Source organism: Ictidomys tridecemlineatus, unplaced genomic scaffold, assembly GCF_052094955.1.
Source record: "Ictidomys tridecemlineatus isolate mIctTri1 unplaced genomic scaffold, mIctTri1.hap1 Scaffold_218, whole genome shotgun sequence".
Lineage (NCBI taxonomy): Eukaryota > Metazoa > Chordata > Mammalia > Rodentia > Sciuridae > Ictidomys > Ictidomys tridecemlineatus.
The window spans coordinates 17461-34783 of NW_027521881.1; the positions used below are offsets into that span (position 1 = coordinate 17461).

Sequence of the window (17323 nt, forward strand, 5' to 3'; positions counted from 1 at the left end):
GATGTTCAAGGTCATCTCAGAAGCATTGAAAATGTTTTCATTAGGAACAGTGATTTAAATATAGGAAGATAATAAATATATTTTAGCCTAATATGAAAATTTATTTTCTTTACATATTTCCTACATGTAGTTTAAAGAAATATGAAATAGTACAAGGGTCTAGATATACGGTTCTGTATAATTCATTCTTTTTAATTTTTTTTATTCTTTTTATATGACAGTAGAGTGTATTTTAACACTATACATACATGGTGTATAGCTTATTCTAATTAGGATCCCATTCTTGTGGTTGTAAATGATGTGGAATTATACTGGTCATGTATTCGCATATGAACATAGGAAAGTTATGTTCAGTTCATTGTACTATCTTTCTTATTCTCCTCTCCACTCCCTTCTCTTCATTCTCCTTTATCTAATCCAATTGAACTTCTATTCTTCTCCTCTCCACTTTCCTGCACTGTGTGTTAGCATCCACGTATTAGAGATAACATTCAACCATTGGTTTTTTGGGGGACTGGCTTATTTCACTTAGCACGACATTCTTCAGTTCCAACCATTTACCAGCCAATGCCATAATTTCACTCTTCTTTATGGCTTACTAACATTCCATTTTGTATATATACCACATTTTCTTTATCCATTCATCTGTGGAAAGGTACCTAGGTTGGTTCCATAGCTTAGCTATTTTGAATTGAGCTGATATAAACACTGATGTGGCTATAATTCATTCTTGTAAATAGCTTGCATTTAAAAAATTTTCATGTAATTCCTTAGTCCATTTCATGTTGCTGTAACAGAACACGTGATGCTAGGTAGTGCATAAAGAAAAGAGATTTATTTGGCTCATGATTCTGGTGGTGGAAGGTGGTCCAAACAGCATGGTGCTAGTATTCTGGAAAAGTTCCCTCCCCCACACCCATGGCTATCACAACATGGTCAGGAAGTAGAAAGGAAACCAATGGACTGCGTAGAAGGGCCAATTGCATGGTGTGGCTTTGCTTTCCAATAGCCCAGTTTATCAAGAACTAATTCAGTCCCATGAGGTTTGACCTATTCCAAGACATCATGAATCCATTCATGAGGGTATAAGTAACCCTGTAACCTAGTTACCTTCCATGAGGCCCTACCCCTTAAAAGTTTGACTACTCCAACATCATTTTATTGGATACCAATCTTCCAGCATATGTCCTTTTGAGGGATAAACCATATCCAAAACCATAGCACCCAGAAACAAAGTATATGTATGTCTTCACACATGAACCAAGTTTTGTAAAACATTAAAATAGAGATTCTGAATCCAAGCTTGAAAATGCTCTTTGACATTATGAATTATCTTCCTGGTTCACAGCTAATCTCTAATAAGCTAACAGTGTTAACATGTTTGTTATCACAAACTCTGGTTTACTTTTGGAATTTGACCCATATATTGGTTTTCTTATCATAAGGCCAAATAGTGTGAAGTCAAATGATCTTTCTAAATTTATGGGAATTGGCATTTAATTATTTTTGTTTCTGTGTCAAAAATCCCTGTTCTATTTCAATTGAATGTGGTATTCTGATGTGACTTTTTTTGCCTCTGAACTCAAATTAGGCCAATTGTTCTGAATAATCTCTCTTTCTTTTTCTGCCAAGTTTCTTTCTTTTCTGTCCTCTGAACTCTAACTGCTTTGTTCTCTACAAACTGCCTCTATAGAATTGGAACATGAGGCTGTCTGGGTCAGGGCAAACCAGCTGGGCTTGACAGAAGTTAGGGTTAGATTAGCTTCATTTGACAAGGATCAGTACGTCTGATCCAGTTGCTAAATCTTGGAAGACTAGAATTTTCCATTCTATAAGCACAATTTCATGACATCTTGCCTTTCTTTTGCTCATAAGACATCTTCATCTTAGTTGTATCTATTTCTACAACCTCTCAAATCTGAATAATTGACTTAGATCCATCTAATGGTCAGCTACATACCCCTGTCCCGTAATTCACTTGATCCCCTCTGTCACCCCTTTAATCAAAGCTTTCCTATGCCTGTGGTTCCATTTCTGTGTAACTGGTGTCCAGGTTAGGCATTCTGACATTTTTTTTCTTCATCATTCATTCAGCAAGTATACGAGGTAGGTTCAAGCACTGAGGGGATGAGGGGATGACACACATTTATAAAATAGGATGCAAATCTCTGAAGAACAATGGAAGAGGAGAGGCAAGACTTGGACTCAACTGTAAAGTTACTTATAAAGCAAGGTGGAATGCTGAAGGTAACTGTGGACTTTGCTCTCCCTCATGGGAAGAGCCTCACTCCCGCTGCACTGTGCAGACGTGGCTGTAGCAGAGCTCTTGCTAATGTCTTTTAAACACACTTTCTCCCTGTGTCTCTTCCAGTTCTTCCATTAATGTGGGAAAATCTTCCCTCACCTTTTGTTTATATTGCTGCTAGAAAATGTGGTCAACGAAGAGCAATATTGGTGCTCTGCCTCCCCTACCTGCATTTGGAAATGGAATTATGTGTATTAAAAATACTGTGTCACTGACTTCTAAGGGTCACAAGTGCCTAGTTTCCCCCAGAAACCCAGCACAGGACATCTCCAACTCCTTAATGCTTTAATTGAGAACTTTCCCTGAAGCTTCTATATTTCAGAGAAAAGAAGTTCTTTTAGTGGTGTTCTCCTTGATTGCTTTCCAATATTTCAATGAACTAGTTTTCAATTATTTATCATTATAAAAGTATATTGTTCCAGTGGTGAAGTAAATAACTTCTGTGGGCTACCTGCAATGCCACCATTTATAATATCATGTATTTCATTTGCCATATGACTATAAGTTGTGGCCTTCCACCAAGGAACATACTGTCCCTAAATACTTGATTGTGTATATCCTTCCTGTTTTCAGCTATGACTGCATTTAAAATTATGCCCTCATGCATTGCCAAACTGGTTGGCTTGTCCATGAAAATTGAATCCCATGGAATCCCTGGCATTTTCTGTGGACGTTTCTTCCTGCTCCCATTAAATAGAATTTTTAATGGTTTTTTAGGGCCTTCTGTATAATAACCCTCTTTTCTTTCTTTCTTTCTTCCTTTCTTTCTTTTTTTTTTTTTTTTGGTAGTCCTAAGGACTACACCTGGGCTTCATGCCTGCTAGGCAAGTGCTCTACCACTTAGCTGTATCCCCAGCCTTCTTTATTTTTTATTTTGAGATAAGGTCTTATTAAGTTGCCAAGGCTGGGATCCTCCTGCCTCAGCCTTCCAAGTAGCTGGGATTACAGTCATGTATAGTGACACCTGGAGTAATGTCACTCTTCATAGAATTATTTTAAAAAATCACAGTAGCAGAAGGAATCATGTTTCTCAATTTACCTTAGTCTGGAATGACTTTGAGCACCTAGCCTGATATCTATCAATAAGTATGTATTAACTATCAACTGTATACAGGGCTTAGTACTAGGTGACACCAAAAAAGATCTAAGAACAGCCTATTCTCACGGAACATATAGTGTGCTTACAATGAAATAAACTAAAACACAATCAAGGAACAGGTCAGTCTTATTGTGAAGTGACAGCAATGATAAAGAAGAAGAGAGAGGAATCAAATATTATACCATTGTTCTGGTATAATCCAAGAGGCGAGCATCTGAGGATTCTTCCCGTTTTTCTCTATGGTATATGTGATATAGCTCATGTGGTAGGAAGTGCTTAGAGGTAGGCCAGCTCTTTAAGGAGATTTCTCAGAGGGACTCCCTGATTTCTAGTGTGTATTCTTTATAATCAGAGGTACTCTGTAATTGGCAATATCTTATTCTCTATGGGGAACAATAAATGATATGTCAGAGTATTTTCTCTTCTCCTTGTTCTGTATTTTTTGATCCGTTTACTTAGAAAAATCTTGAATCTTCAGAGACCTGGGTGCATTTGTGAATTAAAAGAAAACACTGGTACATTTTCAGTAGGTCTTTGGACTCCCAAATCTTTTCCTACACTCTTTCTTTTCCAACATTCAGCCTTGTTTTTTGGTCCTTCAGGTACTTCCTGGTATCAGTGCCATGGCTGAGTTTTCTTTCCTTATAGTCAAAAGGTTTGCTTTCCAACTAGCATCTCTCCTCTTTGTGGCCAGTGTGTCGATTTGACATGGGGTAGTTAAGTATGGGCAGAACGTTGGGGGGGGGAATGACGCTGTGGTTTCCAGGAATTCACTCCTACTCTTCTGTTTCACTCTTCTTCTCTCTTTGTATGTTGAAAGTAATATGTGCTTATTAAGAAAAATATGAAAAAGTTACACAGTTTTATTGTCTTCACCTAGGCTATTGCATTGCAGTTGTCATTTTGCTGTGTTTTCTGGACCTTTTTTTTAATTCATGAGTATTTAGTTTTTATAAAATGTATTTGTAGTTATTCTACACACACCCTTCTTTTTTCACTGGTAGGAATCACTTTTCATTTTTGTTTGATAATTTATAATCCTCCTAGTTTTAAAAAAATTAACAGACTGCTGTGTATCTTTGTTTATAAAATGTTTTAATGTGTAAGCCTCTTTCTGCAAGTAGAGTCTCCTGTGTGTGATTTCTAGGTCACAGGACATGACTTGTTGTTGCATTCTATACTGTTAGGTTTTACATATTGTCATATTTCTTTTCTTTCTTCCTTTTTTTTCAGAGTTCTTTATTTTATAATTTATTTATTTTTTAATGTGGTGCCGAGGATCGAACCCAAAGCCTCACTTGTGCTAGGCAAGGGCTCTGCCACTGAGCCACACCCCAACCCACAAGTTGTCATATTTCTTTTTTTTTCTTAAGAGAGAGAGAGAGAGAGAGGGAGGGGAGAGAGAGAGAGAGAATTTTTTAAAAATTTTTTAGTTTTTGGCGGACACAACATCTTTGTATGTGGTGCTGAGGATCGAACCCGAGCCGCACGCATGCCAGGCAAGCACGCTACCTCTTGAGCCACATCACCAGCCCGTCATATTTCTTAATAAATTAATTTTCTTGAAAAAACAGGTTCCATTTCACTTCCAGTCACACGTTTCACTTTCCATTTCACATAGTATAAAGTTTATTGCTCTAATTGGCCTTTTTTCTTTTTAAAAGAGTTATTTTTATTTTAATCAACAATCTTGAGCATTTTATCTGATTTTTCCCCACTATAGATAGTGATGCAAGGAATATTCTCTCATGAATTTTATCTTTGTCCTTTTTTAAAAAAAATTGTTTTTTTAGTTTGTAGTTAGATACAATACTGTTATTTTATTTATTTATCTTTATGTGGTGCTAAGGATCGAACCTAGGACCTCGCACGTGTGAGGTGAGCACTCTACCACTGAGCCATAACCCCAGCCCCTGTCCATGTTTTTATGATTATTGAAAGGGAGATTGCTGGACTGAAGAATATAAACATTCCATGAAACTAATAGCCAAGTTTCTTTTAACTGATACCAATCAACACATTTACCAGCATGTGCAATCTTCCTAGTACTAAGAGTAAGCATTTTTAAAAAATATTTATTTTTTAGTTTTAGGTGGACACAGTATTTTTGTTTCACATTTATGTGGTACTGAGGATCGAACCAGTGCCTCATGCATGCTAGGAGAGCACTCTACCATTGAGCCACAACCCTAGCCCCAGAAATAAGTATTTTTTTATGCAAATTTCAGGGAATGTGAGAAGAAAAAGACCTTGGTGTTTCAATTTACATTGCTTTTATTACTGGGGAGGCTGAACATTTGCTCAAGTTATTTGTTGGTTAATTGCATTTTCTTCAGCTTTGCTTTCAAGGCCCTTTTCACCTTATCTCGCATTATTCAAACTTACAAATATTTATTAAAGCCTGCCAACTACCTTCTCCCATTCCAAACATATACCCACACACTAATCAAGCTAATCTCCCTATTGTTCCTTTGAATGTTAAGCTTTTACTTTGAGTGCTTTTGTTCATGGTTTTTCTGCTCCTAAATGCCTGCCTCTCCCTTCTTCTTAAGCTATGCTGATTTCCATCCTTGGGTTCAGCCCAATGGTCTTCCTAAAACTGGTTTTCTGGAGAACAGACTCTGGGGCTGCAGCTCTGTAGTAGACCATACTGCCTTCTTCAGGCTCTGCCCTAGGAGCAGGCAAAGAAGATGAATGTAGAAATAGGCATGTCTACATTTGATTTCTGGTGTACGTGACTTAGTCCCCTGAGCCTCCATTTCTTTGTCTCAGCATCCTTATAAAATGTGAATGACAATAGAGTCTGCCTCTGGAATTGTGAGGAGCAAATGTGATAAAGCTAAGAGGGCCTAAGGCTGGTGTAGAGGGCCTAAGGCTGGTGCTTAGTATATAGGAAACTCTCCTTTAGTGCCCATTGTTTTAATTGTCATCTCAGCATTTGTTGTTTTTTTTTGTTCCATAGGACTCTCCTGTACCACCCCAGAGGCTGTGTACTGTCTCTTTCTTGTAAATTAGTTATGTACTCTCAAGTGAACACAAGGTTCTAAAGGGGAGGGATTGCATTTTAAGTCTTTGCATGTCCTAATGCACTATGCTGCTTGACTATAGTTGGGTAGCTTTGGTAGTGGTGGAAATTAGAGGAAGGCAGTGATGAGGACCTCATTTTCAGCTTTTCATAAGACCTTTACTAGGAGAACTTTCTCCTAGGGCCTTTTAAAAAATGTTAGCTTTTGTTGCTTATTCAGCCAACGGAGTTACTCAGTAGAAAATGTTTAAGAGATCCAGATTATACCACCAGATTTCACTTTTCCATACAGTGTTTCAAAGTGTTGTATTCATTAGTATTTGTGAGAGGGCTTGGGATGTGGCTCAAGAGGTAGCGCGCTTGCCTGGCATGTGTGTGGCCCAGGTTCGATCCTCAGCACCACATACCAACAAAGATGTTGTGTCTGCGGAGAACTAAAAAATAAATATTAAAAAAAATTCTCTCTCTCTCTCTCTCCTCTCTCACTCTCTCTTTAAAAAAAATTGTGATAAACCTATGGTTAATGTAAAGGGGGTCCGGCGGATCATCGGAGGGAGAGACCACATAAGAGACTTACTCCATGCAATTGACAAAAGGAGATTTATTGGGGATCCATTCCAGCGCGCTGGGGCTCTGTGCTCACTCAAGGAGGGAGAGCAGCCCAGAGCCCAGAGCAAAGGTCAAGCAGAGCTTAAGTACACTTTTTGGAGAGGGCGGTGGGCTTTGCATACATCAGAACAAATCATCATGAGGCACGGGGAAATTGAACAACAACTCTGAGACGTGATTGGCAAATCCATTGGCGGGAACAGCTCGGGCAGGGGTGATTGGTCATTCCTAAGCGGGGTACACATTCAAACTGATTGGTTCGGGCCCTGTGACAAACTGCATAGGGCCCTAGGCTAAATGGCTAGTAGGGTGTTGTCTCAACTAACTCAGGAAGCTGGGTGTAACCGAGGAACTCAATAATACCTAATCTTTTACATTTTAATTCAAGCCTTCCAGCTTAGAAACTTTACCCTTTCAGTTAATACCACAAGAAGCCATAAACTAAACCAGATTCTTTCCCCTTTTAACTTTCACATGCCCTGGATTAACAGCAATGTTACTCCCTCATTTACACCTGGTATTTCCTAGCATTCTCAAAAAGCTGAAACAATGATTCATGTTTAGTCACTGTGTAAATGGCTATTTTCATTTATTTAAAATAAAAATAACAAAAAATATCCCAGGTAAAGATCTCGTATTTTAACTAGTGACAGATGCTCTGATCAGTATTTCTACTTAAGTCAGGCATTTTTTACATACACCTCAAGCCTTGCAATTAAGCTTTATGCCTTTCCAAGCATAACAGTTAACCAATAAACCAAAATATCAGCCTGGTCTGGCTTAGCTCAGTGGTCTTTTGATTTCTTCCAGTCTGTTTGATGTGGAGGCTTATTGAGATTTATCTACTGAGCTGTTCATAGTTTGTAGGGCTGGGAGCATTGACTATATTATATAAGATTCCATTAGTGACAGAAGAGTGTGGACAGTCTCTGCAGTGTAGATAGTCTAGCCAGTTGTACTGGTCATGATTTTGTTGAAATTTTTAAGACTGTTGTCGAGCTTTTTATTAAATACTCAATGGTTTTTCTTATTTCCCAGTTTATACTCCAAGCCTCAAAGCAGATGTGCTTTGATTGGTTCAATTTTGTAGAAAGTTTCTTAACTTTCAGTATGCAGATTTAAAAACTTTTCCAGTTATTTGGACTAGTTATCATCAAGGGAAGTAAAAATAGAAATATATAGTAATCAATCATAAATATTGCTAGATGGGGAGGTAAACATCATTCCATTATATTGTTCAAGGTGGAAACAGCATTGGCGTATCCAACTTTATAACAAAGCCTGCAGAGGGCTTTTTTTTTTATACTTATGTATTCCTAATAGGAATGTTCAATATGGAAAGTATTATTGTCCTCATTCTAGATGACACACTTGGAGTTTAGATGATTAATTTGCTACATGCCTCATACCTAGTGTGAAGCAGAGCTGGTGTTTGAATTCAAATGTGACTCCTAACCCAGTTAATTTTCCATTACATCAAAGTTTTTTTTGTTCAATAATATATAGTATTTCTAAAAGTAACAAGAGTTTTGCCAAGCAGTTTTCCAGTGGTTTAATCATGTCCTCTTTCCTGAGAAGTTGAGTAGAATTACTCATGTATACCCTGCAGGAGATAAAAAAAAAAAAGTGTCATATTAGAGGAATAATGAAACTTATCCATTTTTTTCTCCTTTAGTTGCTTCATGTACAGAATTGGGAAACTACCTGTAGGGCTTTTGTTTGATTGAGTAAGTTAGGAGTTGGCATGAGCAAATGCATGTTAGCATTCATTTGCTCATGTAGGTTTATTGACGTACTCCTGTGTACCAACAATGTGCTAAGCATTAAAAGGCACATAAGTGGAAAATCTTTGCTCTTAAGCATCTCAGAATCCAGCAGAGTAGATATGTTCCAAACTACATGACCATAGTACGGTATAGAGATGGCAAGAAGAAATTTAAAAGCTTGAAATGGAGATAAATGGTATCTCTCAGACAGGCTTCCTATAAGAGTCAGGGTCTGAGCTTGAAAGATGAGTAGAGATTAGCTAGATGAAGAAAAACTGTGTGGAGAAAGGGAGCCAGGAGAACAGGTGTGGCATAGATGGGTTGGTGTGAATGTGTATCTTCAACCCAGGCTTTCTTGAGCACTTTAATGTGATACTCATTTAAAATATTGAGTCATGGAATTCTTCTTGTGGGATATTTTGCAAAGAACTGTGTTTTAAAGAACCCATTTTGGAAAACTGGATGGACCAAGTGGTGAGAAAAGAAAGTTGTGCTTTGGGGAAAATTGAGGCAGGCAAGGAGGATGGAGAGGGATATTGATTACAAGAGAGAGTATAATAGTAGATTTGATAGGACTTGATGGAAAATGAGGGGACCAGGGAAGAGGAAAGATAGTGGAGTTTTGGCTTGGATAGTTTCTGGGACCATTTGTAAAGGTGAAGATTTAGAAAGAACAGATTGTTGAGGGAAGATTTCAAGTTCAGTTTTGCAACTATGTTTTGAGATGCTGAGGCATGTGGAGTGGGTCATATCCATTTGGCAGTTAGATATGTGAGTGGAGTTTGGGCTAGATGAAGGAGTCATCTGTGTGGAGATGATATACCGTACCAGGAGTGAATGAGATCACCAGTGGGGTGAGGATAGATGCCAGGAGACATCAGTAAGTAAGTGATGTGTGCAGGAAGAAGATCTGTCAGCTCACAAGCATTTCAATAATCTAAAATTGTTTGGGATATACTTTTCTGTTTCAAGATCCATCAGTTGTGTTTTATTTTGTTACAGAGTGCCTGAATCACCCATGAAGGAAGTCTATTCTGTGGATTTGCCCTCTCAAGATTCAGGGTAGTCGTGGAGGAGGTTCTTCACCCACACCCTAAGCTCGCCAAGGAGCACAGTGTGATTCCCACCCAGCCCTTCTGAATTCAGTGGGAAAGGTGGAAACATCTTGCATTGTTAAGTTTTTGAGTGTTGGGTTCCTTAAATGTAACTGGAGAAATAATGAAAGAGAAGTAAGTATTCCACTGGATTAAATGAATTCAATGGATTTTAATTTTCTCGATAAACTGTTATTAAGAAATTGTTTTGGAGATTTACTCCCTGAGTAGGATTAGCTAACCTACATTTTTCATTTGGATAAGTAGTTCTTTAATTAGAAAGCAAGATTGGAGTAATAGTTTCTCCTTGCTTTAAATAGTGTAGAGAAGATATGTGAAACTGCCAAATGAAGGTTTTCCTCCTCACAGTGGTGTGAAGCAGGGAAAACAAGAGGAAGTTATAATGTTAGGGGAAAGGGTTCTCTTCATCCAGTGTACCTGCTTTTATCTTCAATTCTGGAAGTCTCGATGGAAGGGTTTTTTACCCCCTTATTCTTGTCATGCTAAGAGTTGCATATTTTCTGGCAAAACGTTCATTACTGGCTAGGAGTGCACAAGAAATCCTTTGCCAGAGAATTAAGCAAGCAGAAGTGTGTCAAAACAAATATTCTAGTTTGAAAATATAGTCCTGCAGGAGGGGCGGGGATTTGTGGGTAGTGGAGGAGGCCAGGGCATGTTCTAAGATTGAGTATTTATTTCATAAGAATTCTGTGTTCTGAAGGACTGTTGTTTGTAGGAACTCTGGAGGAATCAGGATTGTGCTGCATTAAATGTACTGATGAGCACGGATAGTTTTTCTGGGATTTGGGGTTTGCTCTTGTGTTTAGTGTGCAGCTCATATGATGACAGCCTTTACTATGAGCGAAACATTTTGATAACAAATAGCCTTTTAAATTTAATTCAAGAGGCATTTAACAAAACTTTTGTTTACATGGAAAAACTCTGAGGCTTGAGAATATTAAACACACATAAACAAACATGCACATAAACACCAGTCCACTTCATAAGCATTTATTTGGCTAGGAAATGCCAAATTTATGTAACTCCAATCTTAAAAGTATTTGTTGATTGATTCTAAAAAGCAAAACCTTGTTTTCCCTTCTAACTTTTCCATCTACCTTTTCCTTGTTACTTTAAAAAAATCATCATATAAATGAATAAGAGCATAGACTGGGTAAATAGAAGTTTTGTATACTTCCTTGCTATATAGTTGCTCAAAACAACTACTAGAGAAGTCACTTTTCAAATTGGAGAAACATTTTTTTAAGTTAGATGACATTTTCTTTTTTTTTGTCAGTACCCACTGGGATGGGTGTGGGCGCTAACCATGTTAAGTAAGTTTCAAGATAAAAGTTATTGCTTGCAGAAATGGACTTGAGTTCTTCTACAGGATTTCCTGACTGTATATTTACCTGCAGCTGACATTATTTTCTGAGAGAATTTTTAAAATAAAATATACTGCCTTGTAATATTGCAATAAGTGATCACACATGATAGAATGTATAGATAAAAATAAGCCCTCAAAATAATATTAATAAAATACAGACCCTTCATTCTTTTCTCCTTTTGGCAGATTTTAGGCCTGTTGCCATAAGCAGTTCAAGGAACACATGCTTGCATCCAGAGCACTGGGAGGAAGTCTGCCTGCACTTTGATTCCCTGATTTGATACACGTTAGTTACTGGAAGAAAGATGAATTAATGTAAATTTCTTTAGTTTTAGTAACTCAGAAGAGTAAAAAATTGTTGAGGGCTTGAAAAGATCATGGTGCACCATTGGAATTTGACTTTAGTAAATGTAACATTTGTTTTCTAAAGAATTATAACAACATACTTAAATTCCAGAACAGTAAGCAAAATAGCTTAAGTTCACTGACTTGAAAAAACATTCTTTTATACTGCACGGTTCTAAAATAAATACTTAAACAGAGAACAAGCCATTCTATCTTGGATTTCATTTTCCTTCAGATAGAACAGCTAGAACAAACATTCTTGCTAGTTAACATTGCCTGTGTTTTTATGAAGTTAATAACTGACCTGTCAATCACGCCCTATATAAATACGGTAGTTTAATGTTTTCTGCTTTAGAAGCACTTTTATTTACAAGAGCTGCCAGCCAAGATTTCCAAAGGACTCCATGGGCTGTTTGCTTTGATTTGTTTTGAGGGCTGGTCTCTTTATACCTGTTGGTTTGCTCTTTATGATACCTTTGTGTAATCAGGTATGGGGAGAGCAGATGTGCAGAATAAACACATCTTAAGGAAACCAAAGCTCAAGAAAAATCATGTAATTATGAACCAACAGCTCTAGAAAAGAGAGAGAGAATATTTTCTTAAATCAACTTAGTTGCTATTATGAGAAGAGAACAGATGTCATGATATTCACCCCAGAGAAGCCTCAGCTTTTCTTTTAAATCTCAGCTTCTAATGGATGGAGGTTATGTGTGTCCCTTACCCCTTAAATTTGTAACTTGCCGAGATGTTGCAGCTCTTCTCAGTTGTCTTTTACCTTTGACCTTTTTTCATTTCCCTAGGAAATGTTTACCACATGTCTCTATCCAAATAATCATTGCTCAGTGGGAATCATTACCTTTGCATTTTGAACTGGAAATGCCTTTTAATAAGGGAGATTTCAAAACAGGAGAGCTTTGGATTAGTTGTTTTAAGATTTTGATTTTTGACTTCCCCAGCACTTGAGGGTATTGAATGCTTGATTCAATTTTTTTTTAATCCTTCAGAATGCCATACATATTAGTCAGTGAATGAAAGAATGATGGAAATAAAGAGAAGCCAGAGTTCTTGGTTCCAGAATAACCTATTCACCTTTCAATTAATTGTAGCCCTAACAATTCCTATGCATTATATTCACATATTACTTTTCTTTAGGAATCTGAATGTTTGGACATGTTAATTTGATTATTTTAGTTTGATTAAAACAGTTTCCCTTACTTTTTTTTTTAAACTAGGAATTTTATCATCACTTAACTGAGCTTTAGGAGGAAACGAGATTTCCAGGCATTCAGAGCTCCACTACTTTGGGAGGTTCTCTTTATGCATTTTGTGTTGATTTCGCTGACATTTTTTGGTCAGCACTTTTATCCTTTTGTAATACTGTCATCAATTTTAGATTTACTGTGGAAGTAAAAAGCAGGTTTTTTATTAATCAGTTTTCTCCTTTCTTGCTCAGAAAACTTTCAAACTCTAGTCTTTTAACAGTTATTGCATTTTATTTTGTTTCTAGTTTATATTTTTTAAATACTGGTATCTCTAGGATAACAAAGTATAAAATGCAGCCCCAAATACCCTTGGTTCAGCAGCTTTCCTCAGATAATCACTTGCCAGAGTCAAAGTATTTGGTGAATGTAGAGGTATGTTAAAGCCAGGTTTTATTTATTTTTTTTAAGAGAGAGTGAGAGAGGAGAGAGAGAGAGATAGAGAGAGAGAATTTTTAATATTTATTCTTTTTAGTTCTTGGCGGACACAACATCTTTGTTGGTATGTGGTGCTGAGGATCAAACCCGGGCCGCACGCATGCCAGGCGAGTGCACTACCGCTTGAGCCACATCCCCAGCCCCTTAAAGCCAGGTTTTAAACTCTTGTTTCCTCTGCAAAGCCTTTGGGGTCAAAGGTGGGAAAGCTCTGAGGTTTCCTGGAGCCAGTGCACAGGGGCGCAGTCTTAGTTGTGCTGCCTGCATTGAGGCAGAAGGGTATATAAAACTTTAAAGGGTATAAAACTGCCAAAATTATGGTTTAGCATCTTTGGGCCTTTGGTTGCAGAGCCCTTTGTCAGAAATGGTTGTTGTAGGACAGTCAGAGATCAGGCCAGAGAAGCAAATTAGGAGTAAACTAGGGCAGGCCATGCTACAGACAACAGGGAAGAAACTGCCTCTACAATGCACCCAGGGACGCTCCTGAAGTCGCATGGGTCCACTTAGTTGGCAGATTAGCTGAGAGTCCCCTCCAGTGTTTTCCTTTTGCATTCATCCAAGGTTCAAACCTATAATTAAATTTTCTGAACAAAGACCCTATTAACCCACACCATCCAGACTGATGACTAACAGCTCTTCCTTCTAGATACATAAAGAAACCTGTAATGCTTAAAGGAAAATAAAGACCCTAGTCAGGTTTGTGGGGGAGGGTGAAGTGATGGAGTAGGTGTAGGAGGATTAGATTTGCCTTTCAGAAGTCATTTTTTAGTGCTGTTTAAAATGGATCTTTCAGTAGTTATAGCTCTTATTCAGATATGTATGATTTACTGCATGATCTAAAACTTAGTCACAGTGATATGACTTTATTTAAATATCTATGAAAATATGTTGGTTTTTCAACTTTTAACACATTAAAAAAATTTGCTCTACTTCTTTTGTGTGGACAGTGTAGACTTACATGAAACTGTTTAGGGAAGACCCAAACACAGTTCATTGTGATACTTCTGGGCCACATCATCAAGTGTCTTACCAGTAATTGGAAATAATTCATTAGTTTTGAGTTTGAGGTCTCCACAGTCTGGCCTGCTCTACACAAGAGCCTTTTGCTGTAGCCTTCCCCACCATGGCTGCCTTACACATCTCTGCCTTAGCAGTGTGTCAGTCTCTTCCTTCTCCACACATTCTCTTCTTCCTCCTTCAGCCTCGCATGGCCCAGGGAGAGGTGATTCCCATCTGTCCTTCAAGACTGAAGGGCACCTAGAACAGTGTAGGGCTCTTCTCTGCTTTTCTCAGTCTCCAAACATCCTGGTGAGTCCCACTCCTTGTGAAACCAGCCTTGCTGAGCATCCCTCTTTGGGCTCTCCCCAATTGATTTGGCCTCCAGAGCAACAATCTACTACTTCTCTGGCTCTTAGAATGCCAGCCTTTCAATCTGGTTTGCATTTTTTTTTTGTTTTTCCATTCATTTCTGTCTTATTTTTTAAACTTGATTTAAAGTTCCTTAAGGCCTAGAATTATGTCTTTCTTATATGTGTGACTATGCCTCAGAGCACTTAGTACATAATACTGGCTTGTCAGTTGGTTGATGGATTGGTGCGTGTCTCAGTCCCAAGGCTTGATGTATTTGCTGTCTGTAAAGATAGTGAGCTATTTTCAGAACCACGGGTACCTTTGTACCAGGTTTATTTTTTGGCTTTGAACTTGGTAGTGGAGATGTTAGTCCCCAGTTCTGCCCAGAAAATCTGTTTTTCAAATTTTTGCATGAACAGAATGGTGTTACAGTCACATCCTGGAGCAGTTTCACCTGGGCACTGCCAACTCTTACTTATGCTGACTGGCTGACCTGTGTTGAGTGTTCCTCAGATCTTATTTCAGCTTTCTGGGTTATTTTTATTTTTAATTAAAGGAAAGCTTATTTCTAAGACTTTCTTGGACCAAAGGCAAGTGAATATTCATTAAATGTTTACTTTCTTGACTTTAATTTACTTCAGCAGGTGATAACTTAGGTAGGATTAGGCCTTGACAGTGATATGACAGGGTCCTTGTTCATGGTAGTTATTGACTTTTCCAGTATTAACCTTTTATATATAGCATGAAGCCAGCATTCTGGTGTCCAAACCATATAAGGAACTGGCTTTCTTTTAATTTTGTGTTTTGAGTTTGAGGAAGATGCACAGTATGCCAAGTTGGGACTTTCGAGACTTCAGTGCTTAACTCATTTGATCTGAAAATTACTGGTAAAATTATGACTTTTGCCAACTGTAAAACCAAGTCTAAGTAGTGAATGGCCTGGTATGACTAACACAACATGCTTTAGGCCTCTGAAAGCTTAGACAGATTCTGAGAAGAGGTTTTCATAGGCAGTAGACAATAATTCACATTCACATAGCATCTTTTCACACTGCTGTATTTATTCATTCAGTAAGTATTTTTTGAGCACTGGCTAGGAGCGAGGCATTGTCCTAGGTTCCTGGGATATAATGATGAGCAATCACCAAATATTCTACTTCTTTGCTATTATTTTGACGTTAATTTCTAGTCTGCTTCCTCTTACTAGAATGTCATCAGCTCCATGGGGAGGAGTTCTTTGTCTTATTCCCTGTTGTATCTCAAGCACCAAGGGCCGTGTCTGACAGAGCAGAAGCTCAGTATTTGTCAAATGTATGAATGAAGGTCTTCAAGGAAGGATTTAAGTGTTGCCATGAGAGCATGTGGGAATGTATGTTAGAGCACATGGGAATGGTCTGGGGCATCAAGGAAAACACCCAGAGAAAGAAGTAGATAATGGCAGAGAGGAAGGCCAGGAAATGTTTGCCTGGGAGAGAGTGAAGGTGGGGGTGACCGCTTCTGTGTAAAAGCCTGGGGATGAAGTGTGCACAATGCAAGGAGGGACAGCCCGAGGTGAACAGAGGACCTTGTTAGCCAGCTGAGAGCAAAGAAAGTATTTCAAAGCACAGGTATAACAGGATTAGCTTTGTTTAGTATAATAATTTTGACGGCTGCATGGATGATACACTGTAGCTGGATGAGAAGTAAAAGTTGAAGACTGGGGACATCCATTTGTTTACTTGGATGGTTTTGTTAGAACAGTATTGAGTAAGATACCCAGATTTTGAAATTTTGTGCATCAGTATTTTTTTTTAATTTTGAAGATCAACATAGAGAATCTTTTTTCTTTTTGCTTCTCAGACTTAATACTTTCAATTGTCATAACTTCAGTTTCATTGATCTTTCTTCCTCCTATTCAAATATGTCTTTGAATCCCTGTAATGTATTTTTCATTTTGGTTACTATAACTTAGTTAATATTTCCATTTTGTTAGTGTATCATTTTCTTGTCTTTGCTCATGTCTTCCTTTAATTCTTGGAGCATCTTTTTATTTTTTGAGCCACATTCCCAGTCCTTTTAACATTGTTTTAAATTTATTTATTTTCATTAGGTATATATGACAGCAGAATGCATTTTGATTGTATAGAATGCATTGTACACAATTGCAGCACAACTTTCAGTTTTTTGATTGTACATGATATATTATCACATCATATATATGTTTTATATATATATATATATATATATATATATATATTCACATCATATATATACATATATATACATGATGTATTGTCACATGTCCCTAGGATAATAAAGTCCATCCCATTCTATCATCTTTCCCACCCCCATATTTCCTTCCCACCCTCCCTTCCCTTCTCTTTACCCAAAGTTTCTCCATTTTTTACATACCCCCATATGGATCAGCATCCACTTATCAGAGAGTAGATTTAGCCTTTGATTTTTTGAGGATTGGCTTAATTTGCTTAGCAGGATAAACTGATTCTTTGAGCATCTTTTTAAATTTTTTTTTTGTAGTTGTAGATGGATAGAATGCCTTTATTTATTTTTATGTGGTGCTTAGGATCGAAGCCAGTGCCTCACACATGCTAGGCAAGTAGTCTGCCTGTGAGCTACAGTTCCAGCCCTTCTTTGAGTATCTTTAAGTCA

The 17323-nt window shown here is 37.7% G+C and overlaps 1 protein-coding gene and 1 pseudogene across 3 annotated transcripts in view; both read left to right on the forward strand.

Annotated features, from left to right (window-relative positions):
- LOC144373041 (transport and Golgi organization protein 1 homolog) overlaps positions 1 to 17323 on the forward strand; it is a 153329-nt pseudogene that overhangs the window by 8213 nt on the left and 127793 nt on the right.
- The window catches only part of LOC144373042 (tRNA (32-2'-O)-methyltransferase regulator THADA-like), a 75148-nt gene continuing 67635 nt past the window's right edge, over positions 9811 to 17323 (forward strand). For all 3 annotated transcript variants that reach the window (XR_013432843.1, XR_013432844.1, XM_078036159.1), the window contains exon 1: positions 9811 to 10033. Coding sequence is in view for 1 of the 3 variants with exons in the window: in XM_078036159.1 (XP_077892285.1) it covers positions 10023 to 10033 (11 nt within the window). In the remaining 2 variants the exon portion in view is untranslated. The remainder of the gene's footprint in view (positions 10034 to 17323) is intronic.